This window comes from Lagenorhynchus albirostris, chromosome 6 (assembly GCF_949774975.1).
Source record: "Lagenorhynchus albirostris chromosome 6, mLagAlb1.1, whole genome shotgun sequence".
Classification (NCBI taxonomy): domain Eukaryota; kingdom Metazoa; phylum Chordata; class Mammalia; order Artiodactyla; family Delphinidae; genus Lagenorhynchus; species Lagenorhynchus albirostris.
This window is the reverse complement of record NC_083100.1, coordinates 93,218,038-93,242,231: the sequence shown is the minus strand read 5'-3', so window position 1 is coordinate 93,242,231 and position 24,194 is coordinate 93,218,038. Positions and strand designations below refer to the sequence as shown.

The following is a 24,194-nucleotide window of genomic DNA, read 5'->3' as shown; positions in this document are numbered from 1 at the left end:
AGAAAAGCACACCCACATCACTGCTTTTATTCAACACTCTACTGAAGGGCTTAACTAATACAATAAGTAAATACGACACAAGAATTAGACAGGAAGAGCTAAAGCTGTCTTTATTTGCCAGACACTATTCTATGCGCCAGGTGTTGTTCTAAGAGTTTCATGCTTTTTAATTCCCACAGTCCCATGAGATAGGATTATGAAAATAAGGAAAGTTGAGGATAAGCAAGTTACCCAAGGTTACATAGCTAGTAAACAGCAAAATCAGGATCTTAACCCTAACCCTAATCCAAGTAGTATAGCCACAGAATCCATACTTTTTACTACTATGCTATCCTTCCTCGCATCTGGTTGTCTACTTTGAAAATACAAGACACTCAATAGAAACTATAGAACTAATAAGAGTTCAGGAATGTTGCTGCATAAAAAAGTAAATAAAAACTGATAACCGATAGTGTTCTTATGCCTAACAATTTAAAAAAGAGAAAAACAAGGTCCCATTTCCAATAGAAAAAAAATGGTAAGGTTTTCTAGCATAAACGAAAAATTAAAAAGTAATTTATTTAATTTAATTAAGTAATTTATTTTTGGCTGTGCAGCGCAGCTTGTGGGATTTTACTTCCCTGACCAGGGATCGAATCCGGGCCCTGGGCAGTGAGAGCATGGAGTCCTAACCACTGGACTGCCAGGGAATTTCCAATTAAAAAGTAATTTTGAAAGATATTAAAGAACATCACAATTAAAGAAAAAATAACAAAAAAGGAAGGAATATACCATGTTCACTCATTAGTAGACTGAATAGATGAAAATTCCAAGTCTTTTCAAATTATTTATAAATTCAAGGTAGCTCCATCAAAATCCCAGAATACACATATCAAATAAATCTGCAAAATACTAGACAATGTTTATAGAAACAAATATTTAGTTAAAATATAAAAACATGGAAAAGAGTTTTAAAAAACCCACTGAATTGATATAGTAGTTACACTAGGTAGGAAGGAATAGGATCAGGGTGGGTAAATGGGAAACCTTAACTGTATCCACTACTTTTTCTCTAAAAAAGAAAATAAAATATCTGAAGCAAATATGACAATGTTAAGATTTGATAAAGCCTGGTGGCAAGTATAGGGGTGTCCTTTTTATCATGCTCTAATCTGGTTGACATGTTTGAAATGCTTTATAAAAAAAAATTACATACAAAGATTACATCATTCTAAGATGTTATAAACTATTTATTTTGAAAGAAGCTATAATTCTATGAACTTGAGAAGAATAGCTCTAGGGCTGTTATTATTATACTATTTTGGGGCTTGGGGATTATGCAATACAGAAAAAAATAGGTATAGTTCATTTTATTCTTGGTGTAGCTTAAATGTATTTAACACTTCTGGGGTGCCTACCAAACTCAAGATACTTTGGTAGGTTATGAAAGAAAGATATAAAAATTGAGTCTCTACTCTCAAAGAGCTCATAATCTAGATGGTGAAATAAATTAACTTTAAAAAATAATGGGCAGGGCTGCCCTGGTGGCACAGTGGTTGACAGTCTGCCTGCCAATGCAGGGGACATGGGTTCGAGCCCTGGTCTGGGAAGATCCCACATGCCGCAGAGCAACTAGGCCCATGAGCCACAATTACTGAGCCTGCACGTCTGGAGCCTGTGCTCTGCAACAAGAAAGGCCGCGATAGTGAGAGGCCCGCGCACTGCGATGAAGAGTGGCCCCCGTTTGCCGCAACTAGAGAAAGCCCTCGCACAGAAACGAAGACCCAACACAGCCATAAATAAATAAATAAATAAATAAATAAATTTAAAAAATAAAAAAAATAATGGGCAGATATTTATGATCCAAGGATAATGTTCTACCTTTCTGAACCTCTTACTTTTTTCTGTGTTATTTTTCCTTTTCCTGTAGGAAATATCTGCATTACATTATTTTGTTCCTCACCATTATGTGTGGTTCACCATAAAATTAACATCAGCATCAACATATTTAAAACTCTAGAGGAAAAGTGTTTCTAACTGTAATTCTTAAACAGAAATTTCATTTTGGGAGGGAAGTGGGAGTGCATTTTAGTGACATTCATGAAATGCCAGTACCAGTTAAAAACAAAAACAGAAAATTCTGCAATATTTAAAAAAAAAAATTTTTTTTTTGCGGTATGGGGGCCTCTCACTGTTGTGGCCTCTCCCGTTGCGGAGCACAGGCTCCGGACGCGCAGGCTCAGCGGCCATGGCTCACGGGCCTAGCCGCTCCGCAGCATGTGGGATCTTCCCGGACCGGGGCACGAACCCGTGTCCCCTACATTGGCAGGCGGACTATCAACCACTGTGCCACCAGGGAAGCCCCTCTGCAGTATTTTTTAATCTATGTGAAATAAACTATTAAAGCAACCCAAGCTTTCAGCTTTAAGAACTGTATCCTTACACCCATCTGAATTTACCTCTTGATTAATACATGTTATGCATATATCAGTTTTCATTTGCTTTTAATCATTTACATAAACGGGATGTCTATTTTTTTTCTTCTCCCAAATTATAAATGCCAAGAACCAGTTATAAAATCACATTGCCATGAAGTTACACAGAAACAACTATAATTAGCTTTAAAATTTTATTGAAATTCAGGTTTAGATTATTTAACAATGTATTATATTGTATATTTTCTAACCAGTATTCTCACCTGCTTTACATTTCTGAGCACAATTTTTAAGAATTGATATTTTCTGCCTAATTTTCCATGATATGCCAATTATACATTCATTAAAATCTCAGATACTCCCCTAAAATTCTTACCTCAACGTCAGAATTTAAAAAAATAAGACCAAATATTGAAAATGTAAGACATTAATATTGTAGCCACTGCAATATAGAAAAGAAAATTTACACAATATTAACTGTTTAAAATTGCTGTTAACATTTATTGTAGTAATGCAATATATGAACGTTTAACATAACAATATGAATTTTTCATTAAAATGTTCAACCATTTCCTACTGAAGCATGTCCAAAGTTATAAAAATCTTCTCTTTTAAAGTAACCTATACTGAATTAGTCCAAAAGTAATTGTGGCACTTTGGATAAGACATTTATTTTATTGCATATTTTAAGTACCTAAGGTACAGCCTGATTAATAGCAGGTACTGGAAAGAATAAAAAGCAACAGTTTCCTTAAGGAGTAAGTCGTTTGGGGTCACGTGGAAACATTGAGGTCTGACGAACATTGTGCAAGCCCAAAAACAGCATAGTCACTCGTTCCAAACCTGGAGAAAACAAAATAATCATTAATTCATTTTCTGAAAATCTCCCAGGGTCTTTACCTATTGAAAACTACCAAAATAATATCACTGATCAACAAAATGCTTTTCCTTGTTAGGAAGAAAAATGACTTCTATTATTTTGAGTTTAAAATGGAATATTTTGGGTCTGATTCAGAAACAGATGATGCTGTATGTGGGAAGGACTAAATGAGATATTCTTAAGTTGTATGGATTCTGTGAAATGTGAACTACAAAAATCTATGTAAATATCCAAAATTTATGATCTAAACAAACAAAAAATATTTTATAAGCCTATTATTATGTTTTCAAATGAGACCAGATTTTAATTATGTAGTCCAGGCCATCAGTGTAAGACGAAAGTCATAAACTTGTTCACGGAAATTTGATTTAACAGAAGTTACCAGAAATTTATTATAATTCAATACACATGAAACATGATGGTTCCTAGCATAAAAGACTCTATAATACATTATTGTACTAAATGTTTTGAATGTAGAAGAGGCTGATTTTGACATGTGACTTAAATACTATATTACTGACAAGAATTAAGAACAAGTATCACCTGGGAAACACAGCAAAACTAGCAAATGAAACTTTTTGTGTGCAATATGATATATCTAGTTCACTGAATTGTAGCAGGCTAATACATCCCACAAAGAAGGCAAGGTCAAAGAATACTTTTATATATCAACAACTTTTAAGTTTAATACATTTGACATCTAAAAGTAATATAAATAAAAGAATTAATACTTATATTTCTATTACTTACTCAAAAACATCTGCAGACGTAAATTTGAACCTTGTATTATAGTAACCTAACACTAATCAAAAAAAAAAAGAAATCACCATATCCCATCTTCCACTCAAATATTAATTAACAAAAATAGGTAGTATTTTGATAACCATTCAAGTGTCTTTCTTCACAAGCACGATGAAAATTTACATAGTCAGTTACAAAAGTCTGTAAAATATCATGCAAAATGTGCATCATTCAATATTCTAAGAGAAAATAGCCATAAATTTCCCATTGAAATTTAAACTATGTATATATTCAATGTAGCATTGTTTGTAATAACAAAAGGCTGGTAATACCCTACATTTCTATCAATAGGAAGCTGGTTAACAAGATTACCATGCACCCTTTCAATGGATTCTATGTAGTGATTAAAAATGAATGAAAAAGCTCAAGTATTGATAAGGAACAACTTACAAAATATAGTAAGTGAAAATGCAAGGTATTGAAAGGTTTATATAATATACTATAATTTGTATAAAAAATGTATTTTAAAAAGTACATGTAGCTTTGCATATTAAAGATTATCTTTGCAAAGGCAAAGAGGAAACTAGAAACAATAGTTTTCTGTAGGGAGGTGAATGTACACTCTTCTATATGCTTTGAATTTGAAATTTTTGTAAGTATATTACCTGTTTACCAAAAACCCCAAAACAAACAATAGAAAACTTAAGAGTTTTTGATACGGACATCCAAAAGTTAAGTTAAATATTTACTCATTTTCAATCACAGAGCAGCATCTTACATATACTCTAGAAGTGGTTCTAAAAGCCAATGAAATGTTACATTTCAACAAAAACATTTAGCAGCAATCTGAACTAACCTGAGGGAGAGCTTTAATCTGGGCTAACCTGAATGAACTCATGGGTACAGAAAGAAAAGAGGATACTCAAAATCAAATTTTCATTTAGTCGTAACTCACTTAAAAAATTCTTATAATTCAAATTGTATTACACTTAGCACTTGTGAACTTATTTGTAAGCAATAACAATATACAGAATTTACTTTTTGGAGTCTAATGCTGAAGAAATTTCGTTAGAACTGAATGAACACTTTGACAAATGAAATCTGGGTTGGAAATATTGTCATAATACAAAGAAATATTACCAATGCCTCCACCAGCATGAGGAGGGGCTCCAAAGCGGAAGGAATCAATGTATGCCTTAATTTTCTCCAAATCTACAAAACAAACATAAAAAAACCCCCACATAATTTATCATCTTATTTAGCTTAAAAAAATTGCAAAAGCAATTACTGTACAATGAAGATTAAAACAAATGACTGTTTCTGAAAATTCTTTAAAGGGTTTTAAAATTTATTATTTTCAGAATATACATGGCCCTCCTCAATATATTTAAGTTGTTTACCAATTCCATGATGTAAGGCTCTCTCTGTTAGCAGCTGAGGATCATGTATTCTTTGAGCTCCTGACAGTATTTCTTCTCCTCTCATGAACATATCATAAGAGTTGGACAGTTTCTGCAGGAAAAACAAATAAAAAAATACCACTCAAGTGGCTATCACCCTATCACACATATGTGGAAAAACACCCTTTGTTGCATGAAGAGCAAGTCCATTTTTTCCTACAATTAATGATGGAACCTGCTCCAATAAACATGATTTGTTTCTCTAAAACAGGATTAAACTAGTGAGGGTTGAATAATAAGTTCTTCCTTGCCTCTATCAGATTTTATGTTCCCCTTCTCCCATACCTTCCAACAACAAATCAGAACATTATATCTTCTTTCAAGAAGTAGTGCTGATTCTTGTTTCACTTTATCATCTGAAATTTTTTAAGTGTGATATGATTTTGAGATCACTTTTGGAACTTCAAATTATCAACAGGTGTTAGTCTTTTTAACTTTTAAAACGCCATTATTTTAAGGAAAGTAAATTGAACATCAATTTACCATAGCTCAAACTATTCCTTATCAGGTTTTAACTTCTTTCCCCGTCTTTCAATAAACCAATGGTTCTCAAAGTGTGATTCCTGGACTGGTAGCTTCAGTATTACCTTATCAGAAATACCAATTATCAAGCCCCACCCCAGACCAACTAATCAGAAAGTCTGGTGATGGGGCCCACCAATCTGTGGTTTAAAAGCCTTCCAAGTGGTTCTGATGCCCACTAAAGTTGGGGAACCAGTGCAGAGGAAAAACAATGAAAAGCCACAAGACATTATTTAGATTAACTACCAGGATAGAATGTGAATTCTTAGTTCAAGGTCAATAATAAAATGATTTGGTAAAGTCTTCAAATCTATTAATAGTATTTGTTGTTTATATAGTGTTACTTCCTCATATATCTTTAAAAATGACATGAGGAACTTCCCTGGTGGCGCAGTGGTTAAGAATCCGCCTGTCAATGCAGGGGACACGGGTTCGAGCCCTGGTCCGGGAATATCCCACATGCCGCAGAGCAACTAAGCCTGTGTGCCACAACTACTGAGCACCTGCACCACAACTACTGAAGCCCACACACCTAGAGCCTGTGTTCCGCAAAAAGAGAAGCCACCACAATGAGAAGCCCACGCAGTGCCACAAAGAGTAACCCCTGCTCGCTGCAACTAGAGAAAAGCCTGCACACAGCAAAGAAGACCCAACACAGCCCCCCACAAAAATAATAATAATAAATTAAAAAAAGAAACACATGAAAATTATTTTTAATACAGGTTCTGTGGACTAATTTTCTAGAATATTCAAATTTCACAGTATCATTTTGATCTGACTGACAGAAACTAGTAGCAATACATATAAAAACGTGTCCATCAAAACTGCAAGTTACTAATGAAAACCATTATTCCCATTGTACAACTTGACACAGTGACAATAAAGTTTTCCCTCTTCCCCCAAACAGGTTATTTAAAGTCAAATTACTTACAGGATTTCTTGGGTCAGGCATGGTATAGAAAGGTCTTACAGCCAATGGATATTTATCAAGAATATAAAAATCTGTATCATACTATAAAAAGAATAAATATGATTAAATCAGATTTTTAAGAAGTTTAATTAAAGTAAAAAGGCAACCATTTCAATTAACTGTCTTTTTTATACATGTTTTGTTCTTCAAAATTACTGTAATTACACTCTATATACAGTAACTATTCTGCTTCTTTCAAGTAACACCTGTATCCTACAGTATTTTGCCATGTTATAAATTCTTCCAATATACTTAATTTTTAGGAGTTGTTGACTATTCGATCATAGTTCAAATATGCATTTTTTGTTTTCTTTTTTTGGACATGTAATATCTTTACAATTTCTCCTCCATTGAAAATTATGCTGTGATAAACTTCTTTGATTTTCATTTTTTTGCATTGCAATTCTAGCTCATTTAGTTTTTCAGATGCATTTTATAACTATTTTTGTTAAATTATCCCAAATCTCATTGGGTTTTACAAAAACTACATTAAATCTATAAATTATTTTGGGAAAAACTGACGTCTTTTACTATATTCATCTTAAAAAAACCTTGATTATTCCCCCCAGTAATTTAAATTTTCACTTAGATATCTAATATTTTAGATACTAATTTGGTAGTTTTCTTAGATGAAAACTACAATTGAAATAAATAACATTAACATGAAATTATGATACTTTTGTTAGAAAGAATATGTGACCTACATTTAGTTAAAAAGAAACCAGTCACGTTTCAACTGTTTTGATGTTAAACATTTTTCCTAAAACTGGAGCATAGAGAGAATGTCAACAGAGCTGACAAATTAGAAATGGCCCTACTGAAACATCATTTTAAAGGTATAAACTCAGTACTATGCAGTTTCACAAACAGGCTAGTTCCCCAGTCAGTTGAACAGTTTTGAGTGCAACCAGCAGGAGGAGCTCAAGGACTGTTTTTATTCAATTACACAATTTTCTTAATTTCTTTAAAGATCACACTAAGTTTAGTTTTTCTCTTCTTTGGAATTTTAGAAAATGAGATAGGAAAGTAGCTTTCATGTACGAGGCATAAAGGAAATTCATTCACCCTCTACTCCCATGAATTAGCAAGGGTAGTGAGGGAAGACCATTTCTAAATAATTTAAAATCATCTTGAGGTCCTCTCTAACTAATCTGACAATCAGACCTAGACATCACTTTAGAGGTACCTCAGTACAACTTATACAAAAATCAAATACTGACCTAATCATACCATTTGGGCAAAGCCTGTCTGAGTACTTTTTATTTTCCTAAGAATTAAAAAAAATATATTATCCCCCTTGGTTTTTATTTATTCTGGAATATTACCATTCTAGGAAGATTAGCCCCCCTTACAACTGTTCTCTAGTTCCAGGGTATGTTTCAAATTTATAAAAAGAAATCCAGCATGTACAAGAGTCCTTACCTTTTCCTTTACCAAACGACCCAACAGTTTTTCATTTGGTGTACTGAAAAAGAAACAGGAAATCAGATGTTTGAAGATCAAACAGCAACTTAAAAGAGTTTTAAGTTAATAAGGAACCTCTTCTATTTGAAGTTCTCAAAGGATAAAAAATTTAGCCAAAATACATAGTTGTCTATTCTGCTCCTTTTTAAAAAGGCAACTACTACTGGAAACCAGTTATGAGTGCACCTGGTACAGTTAGTAGGTGCTGCTCAATAATATTTAAATAAATAGAATTTAGCAATTCACTGATTCACAAATAGCATGGATGAAGTAGTTTCCTACAATTACAGATAATGAAAGTTTACCATACCAACATAGGCTTCTCTTGCCATTAAATGGTTCTACTCCAAAATGGTCTCTCCTTTTTTACTCTTTATCAAAGATTTACAAAACAAAAATCAGTATTTCCAAGTAAAATGTTAACAGTGTATATATATAAACCAATTACATTTCTATAGCCAGGACTTTGCTACTTTAAGTTCTATCCTATTTAAGAAAAATTTCCAAAATACTTACAAAAATATTATCCAACTTAAAGTAATTATAGGATTTATGGTTTTCCTTAAAATGTCATCTAGCAATGTACAGGATGATTAAAACAATATATATACATATGTGTACACACAAACACATATATATTTGTTAAACAAATAAAGGTAAATGAAGGGTTTTGGGTGAAATATGTTTTTAAAAAAACCCTAAAAAAAAAAACCTTCCCTTCCTATATTGATATGAATTATTGTGTTGGCTTAAATATTTTAACTTAAGAACCCTTGAATAAAACATAAGTAGACAGAAATCTCTAATCTTTATTAAACTATATAATTAATTTCAAAATTATAAACTGTTTGATCTGAATTTAGATAATATAATACAGTTATATCAAAGATCAGTGACTTGTATAACTTTTAGAGATCTTTAAAAGTTTCATACCCTAATCCTGTATGGGGACAGATTTAGGCTGTTGTCTATACCCTCTAACACCACTGATTTAAAAAGAGAGTTCACATATTAGATGATAAAATCACAGGCAAAAGGCCCTATATTTTCTTTAAAGCATTACAAATATGAAGCAGGGGGAAAAATGCACAAAAATGGTGTTTATAAACAAAAATACTGAAGCTTAGGCAAACCACATTAAACATAACATTTTTTTTTTTTGGCTGTACGCGGGCCTCTCACTGTTGTGGCCTCTCCCATTGCGGAGCACAGGCTGCGGACGCGCAGGCTCAGTGGCCATGGCTCACAGGCCCAGCTGCTCCGCGGCATGTGGGATCTTCCCGGACCGGGGCATGAACCCGTGTCCCCTGCATCGGCAGGTGGACTCTCAACCACTGCGCCACCAGGGAAGCCCTAAACATAACATTTTATTTCAGATCACACATTGAACAAAACAAGCATGATACTATATACCAAAATTAATAAAACTGAAGTTTATCAACTGGGTGAAAAAACCATCATTCATCAATATATTTATTCTTTTGTATCTTAAATCTAATTACTAAAGTTTTAAAAATCACAAAGACAAACAAACCTTAGATCATCTTCATCTCCCATTTCAATTCCAGCTTCCCTAAGCATAGCTAATGCTTCACAATACTCCAGTCTTAAAGTTGGCTCCAAAAATTTGAATGGCTCACATGGGAACTGTTTATTCACCGTCTGAATTTCAGTTTGAAACCTATTTGTACAATGATTAAGAGTTAATAAAAATGTGTGAAATAAATGTTTTCCCCACATGAGGTCACTGTGGCAATACATAAATGTAAAAAAATTTTTTAACCAATACTGGTGAAATAAGGAACATACAGCTTTTTTTCTTCCACACACTCAATACACATTTTTTTCTTAAACAAAGAAGCAACATTTTTAACATTTCATTGGAGTTATTATATGTGCAGTGATAAGGAAAGGACAACTTGAACAGGTTCTGGGGTAGAAACATGCCCTTTCCAGCTGAACCTGCTCATTGCCACAGATCTCCTAGCTCTCCCGGGAGCCTGTAGTCAAGCGGGCAGGTGACATGGACCCAAGAGCCTATATACTATTAGTTCCACGGTTCCACTGGTAACAATTTTGAATTCAGAGACAACTCAAAAGGAAATGCTTTTAGAGCAAAGCTCTTTCATGTAAAATCAGCCTCAGTATAGAAATTGCCTCAGGGACTTTTAGGCTCTTCAGTAGTAGAAACAGCAGCTAAGAAAAAATATCTGATAGGTATTGAATATCTGTTCATGTCACATAAAATCATGCTTTGAAACAGTGTATGTACCAGAAAAAAACTGTTATCAAGAAATTAAGTTAAATAAGGAAATTTAAATACTTAAAAAATATTTAGCACCAATTCTCAATCTCATTTGTCATCACAGTGGCATTAAAGGATAAAAAACTTTTATAATTCATATCAGCTCACATTGTTAGAAACAAAAAATACCCATTTTATGAGGCATTAAAAAATCTGACTTTTTAATACTTTAATAACACTTGTTATCATCAAGGAAGACCAAATTAATGAACACTTATCTTCCCCCATTCCCACTATACCATAAGTTTGTTTAGGAGAGTGCCTATTTCTTTCTCATTTTAATAATCACTATAGTATGTTTATTGTCTACCTTCTAAACAAGAGGCACAAGACAAATGTTCACTGCACTAAACTGCTGCTGTGGAAGATGCTAAGATTGAAAAGGTATATTTTTACAAAAGTATTTATGGATGAAATGATAGCTGAGGTTTGCTTCAAAATAAGAGGGCGGGGGGAAATGGGTAAAACAAAATTGGCCATGGACTGACAATGGTTGAATTGGGTGATGAGTATATGGGGTTTCATTAGGCTAGTCTATCTACTTTTGTAAGAGATCTAGAATTTTCCATGATTAACAGAATTGAAAAAAGTATGTTTACATTCTATGAAAACCGTAGAAATAAAAACACTACTACTTCCTGATTAGTCTTAAAGTTTTAATGGAAGTAATAAACTTTAGCCATTGATTTATTCAAATCTTGATATAAGTAGGGTTAAGATGACCCCAATAATTAATTTTTAAATTGCTTTGTTTTGGATATTAACCCCTATTCATGTTAATCAATGGTAATACAAAAATATGAATATCAATATTTTAACACATTATTGACTGGAGATGTATTAATACGTCTTTTGTTACCCATATGTCATTGACCAGAGACGTATCAATATGTTTTTAGAGAGTGATACAATTAACATCACTGTGCGAAGTTGTTAGAGCTTAAAATTGATCAAGGACAGCTTATGATTGTCATTATCATTCACATTTTGCTCCATTAGGTTTTTGTTCCAACCTTGTGTATATTATAAATGCAAGTTTATTACCATAAAATTTTCAAAAATGATACATCACAAAATTTTGAGTGAAGAAGAATTTTTCAGTGAATTTTATGCAGATACTTTTTCTGACTATCCGAGCGACATATATACTAGTGTCTCAGAAGACGACAGTTCTTCAGAATGTAGTTCTGATTTAGATGACGTGAACATCAGACCAAGAAAAAGACAAAAAACCTTAGTGATTGATCCTAATAAGGAAAGTGAAAATGAAACTCAAGGTGCTAGAGAATGCTCCTTTGCTTCTACAGAAGAGTGGATTGAAGACAACATTTCACAAAAATTATAACATTTTACAGATGTGTTAGATGTAACTATTAATGTAACAACACACAAAGTGTTAGTGAAATAACAGAATTAATTTTTGGTAACAACTTTTTCAAGCTGGTTGCTTCTCAAACAAACTTGTATCGTACACAGAATGAAAAATCATATAAAAAGTATGATAAGGCTTTAAAATGGACAGATGTAACCAATAGTGACATGATGAAGTTTCTTGGATTAATAATTTTGATGGGACAAATAAGAAAGTCACACTGGAAAGAATATTGGTTGACTGATCCCTTACTTGAAACACCTATCTTTCCAAAGATTATGACAAGAAGAAGGTTCGAACAAATAATGACATTTCTTCACTTTAACAATAACTCAGAAACTCTACTTCCTGCAGACAGAATTTCAAAAGTTAAAACTTTTTTGGATTATTTTCTACCAAAATTTCAATTGATCTATATACCCAAACAAGAGCTATCACTTGAGGAGGCAATGATAAAGTGGATAGGACGACTCAGATTCAAAACCTATAATCACGGAAAACTTACAAAATATGGAACTTTGGTCAGGATGGTTAGCAAAAGTGAAACTGGATATATATGCAACCTTGGATTTACATGGGTGAAGGAAAGAAACTGCAAGAAACTATTATTGGTCCTACAATCACCTTGGTTCATGGCACCATGTTTACCAAGACAATTATTAAAACAGTGTGTCCACATCTGAAATATTGTTGAAAAATAAAACCAGAGTTTGTGGGATTATAAGAGAGAATCGTGGTCTACCACACCAATTAAAGGAGAAATCTAAAAATCTACAGGGGGAGAAATGACATTCTTACGGACGGGAGAAGTGATTCTTCTTACGGAAAGACAAGAGGCTAGTCCACACAGTGACAACTATTCATGATGCCTACACAGCATCTACAGGAAAGGAAGACAGGAAGACTGGCCATTAGATAACTAAGCCCACCTGAATATTAGAGTATAATAAATATATTAAAGGAGTTGATCAATCTGGTCAGTATCTGGCAAACTTCAATATCCTCTGGAAAACTCAAAAATGGTATAAGAAAGTGGGTTTCTATTTGAGTAATTGTGGTTTATTCAATGCATTTAAAATTAACTGTAGCATTAATGCACAGAATAAAATGACTTACAAGCAATTTTTGTTAGCAGTAGCTAGAGAATGGGTAAGTGACCATTCTGGTGAATATAGTGGTAGTCCTGTACCTGGTCTTTCTGTGGCATTTCTAAAAGAGCCCCCCACAAAGATCCACCTTGCTGACTATTAGGTAAAAGCACATATTCTAAAGGAAATAATACGCACAGGACTAAAAATAAAAATGCCGCCAGAAAGTGTAGAGACTGCTCTTCCAGGGGAAAGTGCAGTGAAACACAGTGTATTTGTAATGCATGTTCTGTTCCCCTGCACAGAGTTGACTGCTATACTGCCTATCACACTCTAATGAAATATTAGAATGCTTTAGTAAGACATGTACAAAGTTTCAAATAAATACATTAAGTGCAGGGCTTCCCTGGTGGTAGAGTGGTTAAGAATGTGCCTGCCAATGCAGGGGACACGGGTTTGAACCCTGGTCCGGGAAGATCCCACATGCTGTGGAGCAACTAAGCCCGTGTGCCACAACTACTAAGCCTGCAAGCCACAGCTACTGAAGCCTGCACGCCTAGAGCCTATGTTCCGCAACAAGAGAAGCCACTGCAGTGAGAAGCCTGTGCACCACAACGAGGAGTAGCCCCCACTTGCTGCAACTAGAGGAAGCCCGCATGCAGCAACAAAGACCCAACTCAGCCAAAAATAAACAAATAAATTTATTTAAAAAAATACATTAAGTGCAAAAAAAGTTGATATTTACTCAAACATGGGTGTTTCAATATTCACTTACATAACAAATCGCTGGCCACAGGCATTCGTTTCTGCAAAAATCCCCGAGTCAATGATGTGTTAAAATACATTTGTATATTCTTCTGTGAGAGATAAGTACTAATGATAAACAGGAGAGGGATAGGACAAAAGCCAGATAACCCAGTTTACAACTGACATAGAAACTTAAAATTCCTAAATGCTATATAGAAGACAGAAAGAAGACTTTTATTTCCAAGTTGCCATGTTAAGTCTACTGAGAAAGCCCAGTGATAATGGTGTCTGAATCTCTAATTTGTAAGTAGAGAGTTGATTTTAATCCCAAGGGCCCAATTCATGCTTGGTCTGTTGTTACAAAAACCAAAGTGGAAATTTCATATTCCAATATTAAGTAGCAAAGATGTCAATACCTAAATTAATGAGTTTCACAAACCTCCTTGAATTATAAATGTAAAAAGAAAATGAGAAAAGCTCTATTCCTTCATTATAGTTTCGAAAGATATTTTGTTTTATAGGGAAACATCTGTCGTTCTGTTGACTATCTGAATGAAAAGTTGCTTAAAATAAACTCTATTGAAATGTTTCAGAGAACAAAGGTTAAAAGAAAAGGCTGGGAGGACTGGCCAACATCGTAGAGTAGGAAGACCTTGAATTCACCTCCTCCCATGGGCACACCAAAATAACTATTTACAGAGCGACTATTGATGAGAACAACCAGAAGACTAGCAGAAGAGATCTTCTACAACCAAAGATATAAAGAAGGAACCACAAAGAGACGGGTAGGAAGGGCAGAGATGTGGCATAGTCCACAACCATACCCCCAACGTAGGCAACCAACAAATAGGAGGATAATCACAACTGCAGAAATTCCCCCCAAGGAGTGAGAGGTCTGAGTCCTATATCGGGTTCCCCAGGCTGTGGATCCTGCACCAGGAAGACAAGCCCGCTAGAATGTCTGGCTTTGAAGGCCAGTGGGGCTTGCATTTGAGAGAACTGAAGCCCCCACGGGAAACAGAAAATCCACTTAAAGGGTGCATGTAAAATCTCACATGCTCTGAGACCTGGGGCAGAAGTGGTAATCTGAAAGGAGACAGGGTCAGACCCACTTGCTGATCTTGGAGAGCCTCCTAAACAAGCAGAAGGCAACTGGGACTCACCCTGGGGACACAGATGTTAGCAGCAGCCTTTTTTGGGAGCTCATTCTATCGTGAGGACACTGGTGCTGGCAAGCGCCATTTTGGAATCCTCCCTCTAGCCTGTTAGCACATGGGCCAGGCCCGGCCACCAGCCAGTCAGCACTAGTCCTGGGAAGCCCCAGGCCAAGCAGCCAACCACACAAGGATAAAGCCTCATCTACCAGCAGGCCAGTAGTAGCTGTAGACCCCTTTCCTCCCAAGCCCCCAGCCACCCTAGGATCTGGCCCTGCCCACAAGAGGGCCCAGGATTGGGCCCTGCCAAATAGTGGGCCAGCACCAGTCCTGGGACCTGTGCTGCCCACCAGTAACCAGCAGGCTCTGCACTAGGTAGCGCTTGGCAACCAACTGGGCTGGGGGCCAGCCAAGCCTACCAGCATGCCCACAGAAGTCAGCCCTGCCATAACAGAAGGGCCTACACAGCTCATACCGCAGGCACCCCCTAGAGCGTATCGCTCTGGTGAACAGAGGTGAGTGTGTTGCTGGGCCCTATACGATGTCTCCTACATAGGGCCACTTCTCCAAGATCAGGAAACATAATCGACCTACCTAATACATAGAAATAAAAACAGAGAATCAGGCAAAATAAGGTGACACTGGAATATTTTCAAAACAAAGGAACAAGATAAAACCCCAGAAGAAGAGCTAAGTGAAGTGGAGATAAGCAATTTACCCAATAAAGAGTTCAAGGTAGGGAATTCCCTGGTGGTGGTCCAATGGTTAGGACTTGGTGCTTTGACTGCGGGGGCCTGGGTTCAATCCCTGGTTGGGGAGCTAAGATCTCATAAGCCATGCAGCGTGACAAAAAAAAAAAAAAAATCAAGGTAATGGTCATAAAGATGCTCAATTCACTTGAGAGAAGAATGGATAAACACAATGAGAAGTTTAACAGAGTTATTAAATATAAAGAAGAACCAAACAGAGATGAAGAATATAGTAACAAATAAATACACTAGAAGGAACCAACAGTAGATTAGTTGATACAGAGCAACAATTTAGTGAACTGGAAGACAAAGTAGTCTAAACCACTCAAGTTGAACAGAAAAAAAGAAAGAATTTAAAAAAATGAGGACAGTTTAAGTGACCTCTGGGACAACATCAAGCAGACTAACATTCACATTATAGGGGTCCCAGAAGGAGAAAAAAGTGGCAGAGAATGCATTTGAAGACACAATAGCAGAAAACTTCCGTAACCTTGGAAAGGAAACAGATATCCAGGTCCATGAAGTACAGAGAGTCCCAAATAAGATCAACCCAAAGAGGTCCACACCAAGTCACAGTGTAATTAGGCAAAAATTAAAGATAGAGAATATTAAAAGCATCAAGGGAAAAGTAACTAGATACATACAAAGGAACTCCTATAAAACTGTCAGCTGACTTTTCAGCAGAAACTTTGTAGGCCAGAAGGGAATGGAACCATATATTTAAAGTAATTGAAGTTAATAAACCTACAATCAAGAATACTGTATCTGGCAAGGGAGGCTATCATTCAAATTTAAAGGAAAGATAAAATGTTTTACAGACAAGCAAAAGCTAAGAGTTCAGCACCACGAAACTGGCTTTGTAAGAAATGTTAAAGGGACTTCTCAAATGGGGAAAGAAAGGCCACAACTAGGGAATTCTCTGGCGGTCCAGTGGTTAAGACTCCACACTTCCACTGTGGGGGCCCGGGTTCAATCCCTGGTCAGGGAAGTAAGGTACTGCAAGCTGCGCAGAGCAGCCAAAAACAAACAATCAAAAGGCCACAACTAGAAATAGGAAAATTACAAAGAAAAATTCTCATTGGTAAAGGCAAATATATGGTAGAGGTAGTAGATCAACCACATATAAGGCTAGCAGGAAGGTTAAAAGACAAAAGTAGTAAAATCATCTATATCCACAATAAGTAGTTAAGAAATACACAAAATAAAAAGACATAAAATATGTCAAAAACATTAAATGTGGGGGAGGAGAGTAAAAACACAGGGTTGTTGAAATGCATTTGAGAGATCATCAACTTAAAATAATAATGTATGTACATAGGTTGCTATATATAAATCTGATGGTAACCATAAGCCAAAAATCTATAACAGATACACAAACACAAAAGAGAAAGGAATTCATATTAACACTAAAGATAGTCATCAAATCACAGGGAAGAAGAAAGCAAAAAGAAGAAAGAACAAAATAGAAATACAAAAACAACCCGAAAGCAAGTCACAAAAAGGCAGTAAGAACATACCTATCAATAATTACTTTGAATGTAAATGGACTAATGCTCCAATCAAAAGACACAGAGTGGCTGAATGGATAAAAAAACAAGACCCACAAATATGCTGCTTCCAAGACTCACTTCACATCTAAAGATACACTCAGACTGAAAGTGAGGGGATGGAAAAAAGTATTCCATGCAAATGGAAATGAGAAGGACATTACATAATGATAAAGGGATCAATCCAACAAGAAGATCTAACAATTATAAATATATATGCATCCAACATAGGAGCACCTAAATACATAAAGCAAGTATTAACAAACATAAGGGAGAAATTGACAATAATACAAAACAGTAGGGGACTTTAACACCCCACTTACATCACTAGACAGATCACCCAGACAGAAAATCAGTAAGGAAACACTGGCTTTAAAATGACACATTAGACCAAATGGACTTGATAACAGATGTATATATATATATATATATAGAACATTCCATCCAAAAGTAGCAGAATGCACATTATTTTCAAGTACACATGGAACATTCTCCAGGATAGATCACATGGTAGGCCACAAAACAAGTCTCAGTAAATTTAAGATTAAATTCCTATCAAGCATTTTTTCCGACCACATGCAATGAGACTAGAAATCAACTACAAGAAAAAAACCTGCAAAACCCACTAATACATAGAGGCTAAACAATATGGTTCTCAACAACCAATGGGTTACAGAAGATATGAAAGAGGAAATAAAAAAATACCTGGAGACAAATGAAAATGAAAACACATCAATCCAAAATCTACAGAATGCAGCCAAAGTAGTTCTAAGAGGGAAGTTTATAGCGATACAAGCCTACCTCAGGAAATAAGAAAAATCTCAAACAAGCTAAACTTACACATGAAGAAATTAGAAACAAGCAAAACCCAAGGTTACTATATGGAAAAAAGTAATAATGATCAGAGTGAAAAATAAATGAATTAGAGACTTAAAAAAAAAAGGAAAGATCAATGAAATTAAGAGACGGTTCTTTGAAAAGATAAAATTGATAAAACTTTAGCCAGACTCATCAAGAAAAAAAGAGAATCCAAATCAATATCATCAGAAATGAAAAAGAAGTTACAATCGACACCACAGAAATACAAAGGATCGTAAGAGATTACTACGAATAGCTATATGCCAATAAAATGAACAACCTAGAAGAAATGGACAAACTCCTAGAGATCCTATAAAATCTCCTATAAAATCTCCCAAGACTGAATCAGGAAGAAACAGAAAACATGAATGGACCAACTGACTATGATGATATTGAATCAGTAATAAAAAAAACTCCCAACAAACAAAAGTCCAAGACCAGATGGCTTCACAGGTGAATTCTATCAAACATTTAAAGAAGAATTAACACATATATTTCTCAACCTATTCAAAAAAAATTCCAGAGGAAGAAACACTTCCGAACTCATTATATAAGACAAGCATCACACTGACACCAAAACCAGACAAAAAAAGAAAATCATACGCCCATATCCCTGATAAACATAGATGCAAAAATCCTTAAAAACTAGCAAACTGAAGCCAACAATACATGGAAAGGATCATACATCACGATCAAGTGGGATTTATCCCAGGAATGCAAAGATGGTTCAACATCCACAAATCAATCAATGTGATACACCACACCAACAAATTGAGGAATAAAAATCATATTATCATCTCAACAGATACAGAAAACCTTCTGACAAAATTCAATATCCATTTATGATAAAAACTCTCAACAAAGTGTGTACAGAGGGAACATACCTCAACATAAGGCCATAATGACAAGCCCAAAGCTAATATCATATTCAATGGTGAAAAGCTAAAAGTATTTTCTCCAAGATCAGGAACAAGATAAAGGTGCCCACTCTCGCCACTTTAATTCAACACAGAATTGGAAGTCCTAGCCACAGCAATCAGACAAGAAAAAGGTATAAAAGGAATCCAAATTGGAAAGACAGAAGTAAAACTGTCACCGGTTCAGATAACATGATACTATACATAGAAAATCCTAAAGATGCCTCCAGAAAACTATTAGAACTCACCAATGAATTCAGTAAAGTTGCAGGGTACAAAATTAATATACAGAAATCTGTTGTGTTTCTATACAATAATATTTAACTATCAGAAAGAGGAATTAAGAAAACAATCCCATTTACAATTGCATTACAAAGATTAAAATATCTAGGAATAAATCTAACCAAGGAGGTAAAAGACCTGTACTCAGAACACTATAAGACGCTGATGAGAGAAAGTGAAGATGATACAAACAAACGGAAATATATACCATGTTCATGGATTGGAGGAATTAATATTGTTAAAATGACCATACTACTCTAGGCAATCTACAGATTCAATGCAATCCCTAGCAAAATAAAAGTGGCATTTTTTCCACAGAACTAGAACAAATAACTCTAAAAGTTGCATGGAAACAGAAAAGACCTGAACAGCCAAAACAACCTTGAATGAAGAACAAAGCTGGAGGTATCATGCTTCCTGACTCAAACTATACTACAAAGCTACCATCATCAAAACAGTATGGTACTGGTACAAAAACAGACACACAGACCAATGGAAGACAACAGAGAGCTCAGAAATTAACCCACACTTATATGGTCAATTAATCTACAACAAAGGAGGCAAGCATATACAATGGGGAAAAGACAGCCTCTTCAATAAATTGTGGTGGGAAAACTGGATACCTACTTGTCAAAGAATTAAACTGGACTTTCTCACACCATATACAAAAATAAACTCAAAATGCATTGAAGACCTAAATGTAAGACCTGAAGCCATAAAAGTCCTAGAAGAAAACATAGGCAGTACGTTCAATGACATTGGCCTTAGCAATATTTTTTTGGCTCTGTCTCCTCAGGCAAGGGAAACAAAAGCAAAAATAAACAAATGGGACTACATTAAACTAAAAAGTTTTTGCACAGTGAAGGAAACTATTAACAAAATGGAAATGCTGCCCACTGAATGGGAGAAGATATTTGCAAATGATATATCTGATAAGGGGTTGATATCCAAAATATACAAATTACTCATACAACTCAACATCAAAAAACCAAAAAACCCAATTTAAACATGGGCAGAGTATCTGCCCATGGGAACAGATATTTGCAAATGATATATCTGATAAGGGGTTGATATCCAAAATATACAAATTACTCATACAACTCAACATCAAAAAACCAAAAAACCCAATTTAAACATGGGCAGAGTATCTGAGTAGACATTTTTCCAAAGAAGACACACAGATGGGCAACAGACACATGGAAAGATGCTCAATGTTGCTAATCATCAGGGAAATACAAATCGAAACCGCAACGAGATATCACCTCACACCTGTCAGAATGACTATTATCAAAAAGACAACAAATAATAAGTTTTGGTGAGAATGTCGAGGAAAGGGAACCCTTGTGTACTGTTGGTAGGAATGTAAATTGATACAGCCATTATAGATAACAGTATAGAGGTCACTCAAAAAATCAGAAATAGGTACGATCCAGCATTTCCAATTCTGGATATTTTTCTGAAGAAATAAAAACACCAATTCAAAAATATATATACACCCCTATGTTTACTCCAGCACTATGATTACAATAGCCAAGATATGGAAGCAACCTAAGTGTCCACTGACAGTTGAATAAAGAAGATGTAGTGTATATATACACAGTGGGATATTACTTAGCCATAAAAGGAATGAAATCTTGTCATCTGTGACAACATGGATGAATCTAGAGGGTATTATGCTAAACGAAGTAAGTCAGACAAAGACAAATACCATATGATTTCATTTATAAGGGGAATCTAAAAAACAAAAGAAATTAAGAAACATAACAAAACAGAAACAGACACCACAGAGAACTAGCAGACCACAGTGGAAGAAGGGGGTTTGGGGGATGACTGGAATAGGTAAGGGGGATTAAGAAGAATAAATTTCCAGTTCCAAAAAAAAAGTCATGGGGATAAAATCTACAGCATGAGGAATATAGTCAATTATATTGTAAAAGCTTTGTATGGTGACAGATAGTAACTAGACATATCATGGTGATCATTTTGTAATGTACAGAAATACGGAATCACTGTGTTGTGCACTGGAACTAACACAGTGATGTAGGTCAATTACACCTCAATTTTTAAAAATGCATCAAAATGTTAATGATGGTTATCTCTGGGGGGTGGGATTATGGGTGACTGTTAATCTTTACTTTATGCCTTTATTTCTAGCTGTCTGCAATAAATATGTATTGCTTGTATTAATAAAATCAGGAAGAAAACAATAAATGTCATTAGGGGAAAAAAAAGGCTGTCTACAATTAACTATTCATCAAAGGTACAACGCAATGAATAGAATGCCTGGAAAATACTGGTGCTATGCTACAGTATTTTTATAAGATCAATGATTAATTTCTATGTTCTTGAAATTACTCATTAGACTTGCAATGGCATAAAAAAGTTTCAAAATATTTTTGAACTCTTTAAGTATTAATGAAGCATATCCAAATACATCAACTAATAGTTAAATCAATGGTCTTCAAATAGAAATTTCAAATACAGTCCTTTGTCAGCTATCAAAGTGCTAGATAAATCTGTTATATCCAACTTAATACTGGCAGTACTGTCACAAGTATGGCAAAAAGAAAAAAAAAAAAGAAAAGACTCTCTTGATCCCAGTTAACTTGCTTTCCATCTTCTTTTCTTATTTTCTCTATTGTAAACATTATCACAAGTGAACAACTTTCAATGTCCTTTTGAGCGAGAAACTATTCTGCCAGTTTAGAGGGTGTACCTGAAGTGAACATTTTACACAATTCAATTTTCTGAACATCCAGAACATGCCTAATAATTTTCTATAAATGTGTCAATTCACCAGGCCCAAATAAGCTGAAAGTCCCTTCAGTATACTAGTTTCTAATCGCTACTGAGCACTCATTGTAAATATTAATTGATCTAAGAATTAACATTCCTGACACAGGCTTAATTTACACAGATTCAGTAAAGATCAGAAACTGAAAGACTAGAAGGACTCTTGACCTCTGAGTTAAGTAGTAATATTATCGTCATTTAAAACAGCAGAGGAAACTGAGGCACAGAGTTAACTTGCACAATGCCCACAAAGATAATAGCAGAGTTGGGATTTGATCCCACAACCTGGATCTAGCTGAATCCAAGCTCTGAACCCCACACTACCTCCCAAATAATAAACTGCTATAAAAGTAACATATGCTCTATTTCTGAGAAATTCAGGATGTCAATATAGAGGAAAAAACAAATATAGTTAGGCAATTCACGATCTGGTAAACTTCTCCACGAAGATTAGGTTAACTAGCTGTAGTCCCAATTGGCTAGGATTCAGAAGTTACTATTTCGAGTGTGGATTTTTCCACTAATTAACTGATCAACCAACTGGCAAGTCTTTTTTTTCCTGTTCCCAATAAAAACTTAGTTTACATATTTCAGAATTGCTTTATTTTGAAGAACTTAAAGCTAATTTCTTCAAAATTTGAAGAAAATTTTGAAATTTATACCCACCTAAGGTTATAAAATATATATTTTTTACCTTTCTTGAAGTCCTTTGAATATTTGTACTAAAGTGTCAGCAATTTCTTCCACAACTTCATGGTAATGGTAATTAAAAGCCATTTCAATATCCAAGCCAACAAATTCAGTTAGATGTCTGTGGGTATTAGAGTCTTCAGCTCTGAATACTGTAACATTAATAAAAGAAATGCATAGTACATGTTGTTTAAAATTTTGGAGAAATTGGGATTCAAATATCAAATCCTATTTACTAGTACTCCAATGGCACTATTTTCATTATCATTATAGGGTTGGAAAAATCTTTGATAAGACATCTGTTTCAGCATTCTCATGGACGGCAAGATCATTACGAATTCCTACAGTCACGTAAAAGCTGTAACAAATGTAAATTAATAAATGAGGCTAGTGAAAATCCCAAGGGAATGCAAGGTCCTGAAGTGCCTTCTCAATAATTAAAATAGATTCAATATAGTGAGTTCTCAATTTTATTAAAACTGGACTCAAGCTAAATGAAATCTGTGCAAATGAAGTAACATTATACACACTCTAGCCATTACCTCAGTCCAGTTCTTATTATCCTCACTGCACTTTCCTCCTTTCCAGTCTTCCTGACTCTAGCTCTGCTCCATTTTTCATACCACTGCAAGACTGATATTCCTATAACACATCCTTCCTCAGTAACTTAACAAATGGTTCCCAAATGACTACTGTAATAAGACATAAAATGACAAAATGTCTAAAACCTTTATGCTTTCATAATTTAGTCCTACCCTGTATTTCCCATTTCTTAATATTAACTAGTCTTATTTTTATTTTCTCCCATGCACTTTACTCATCCTGCTTCCTCTGACTAGAATGTCATCTCCATTGTCTATATCTCCCACTCAGTCCTTAGAACCTACTTCAGTATGAATTCTCTTTTATGGTGACTCTAGCAAATTCCATCTTCTCCCTTTTTTTACACTATCTACACTATATAATTAACGCCAATCTGCTGATTGTACAGCACAATCTGATTTTTTGCTGTGAAAATCACTTGATTACTCCCTGTGAGTGCTCTATGTATGCATGTCTCATTCTGTCTTGGAAGCAGGGACAATGTTTATTCCCTTGTCACTCAAAGCATGGTCTGTCTGCAAATCAGCAGCATCAGCAGTACCTGGAAGCTTGTGAGAAATGCAGAATCTCAAGCCTCACCACAGACCTACTGGTCAGAATCTGCATTTTAACAAGATCCCCAGGTGATTCATGTGCAC

At 34.9% G+C, this 24,194-nt stretch overlaps 1 protein-coding gene across 3 annotated transcripts in view; it reads right to left on the bottom strand.

Moving 5' to 3' along the window:
* Positions 1–2,594: 2,594 nt before the first annotated feature.
* DARS1 (aspartyl-tRNA synthetase 1) overlaps positions 2,595–24,194 on the bottom strand; it is a 67,625-nt gene continuing 46,025 nt past the window's right edge. For all 3 annotated transcript variants that reach the window (XM_060152965.1, XM_060152963.1, XM_060152964.1), the window contains exons 10-16: positions 22,958–23,105; positions 9,986–10,132; positions 8,410–8,452; positions 6,949–7,029; positions 5,436–5,547; positions 5,176–5,247; positions 2,595–3,257 (exon numbers count right to left, since the gene is read on the bottom strand). In XM_060152965.1, coding sequence (XP_060008948.1) covers positions 3,166–3,257; positions 5,176–5,247; positions 5,436–5,547; positions 6,949–7,029; positions 8,410–8,452; positions 9,986–10,132; positions 22,958–23,105 — 695 coding nt within the window. In that variant the 3' untranslated portion in view covers positions 2,595–3,165. The remainder of the gene's footprint in view (positions 3,258–5,175; positions 5,248–5,435; positions 5,548–6,948; positions 7,030–8,409; positions 8,453–9,985; positions 10,133–22,957; positions 23,106–24,194) is intronic.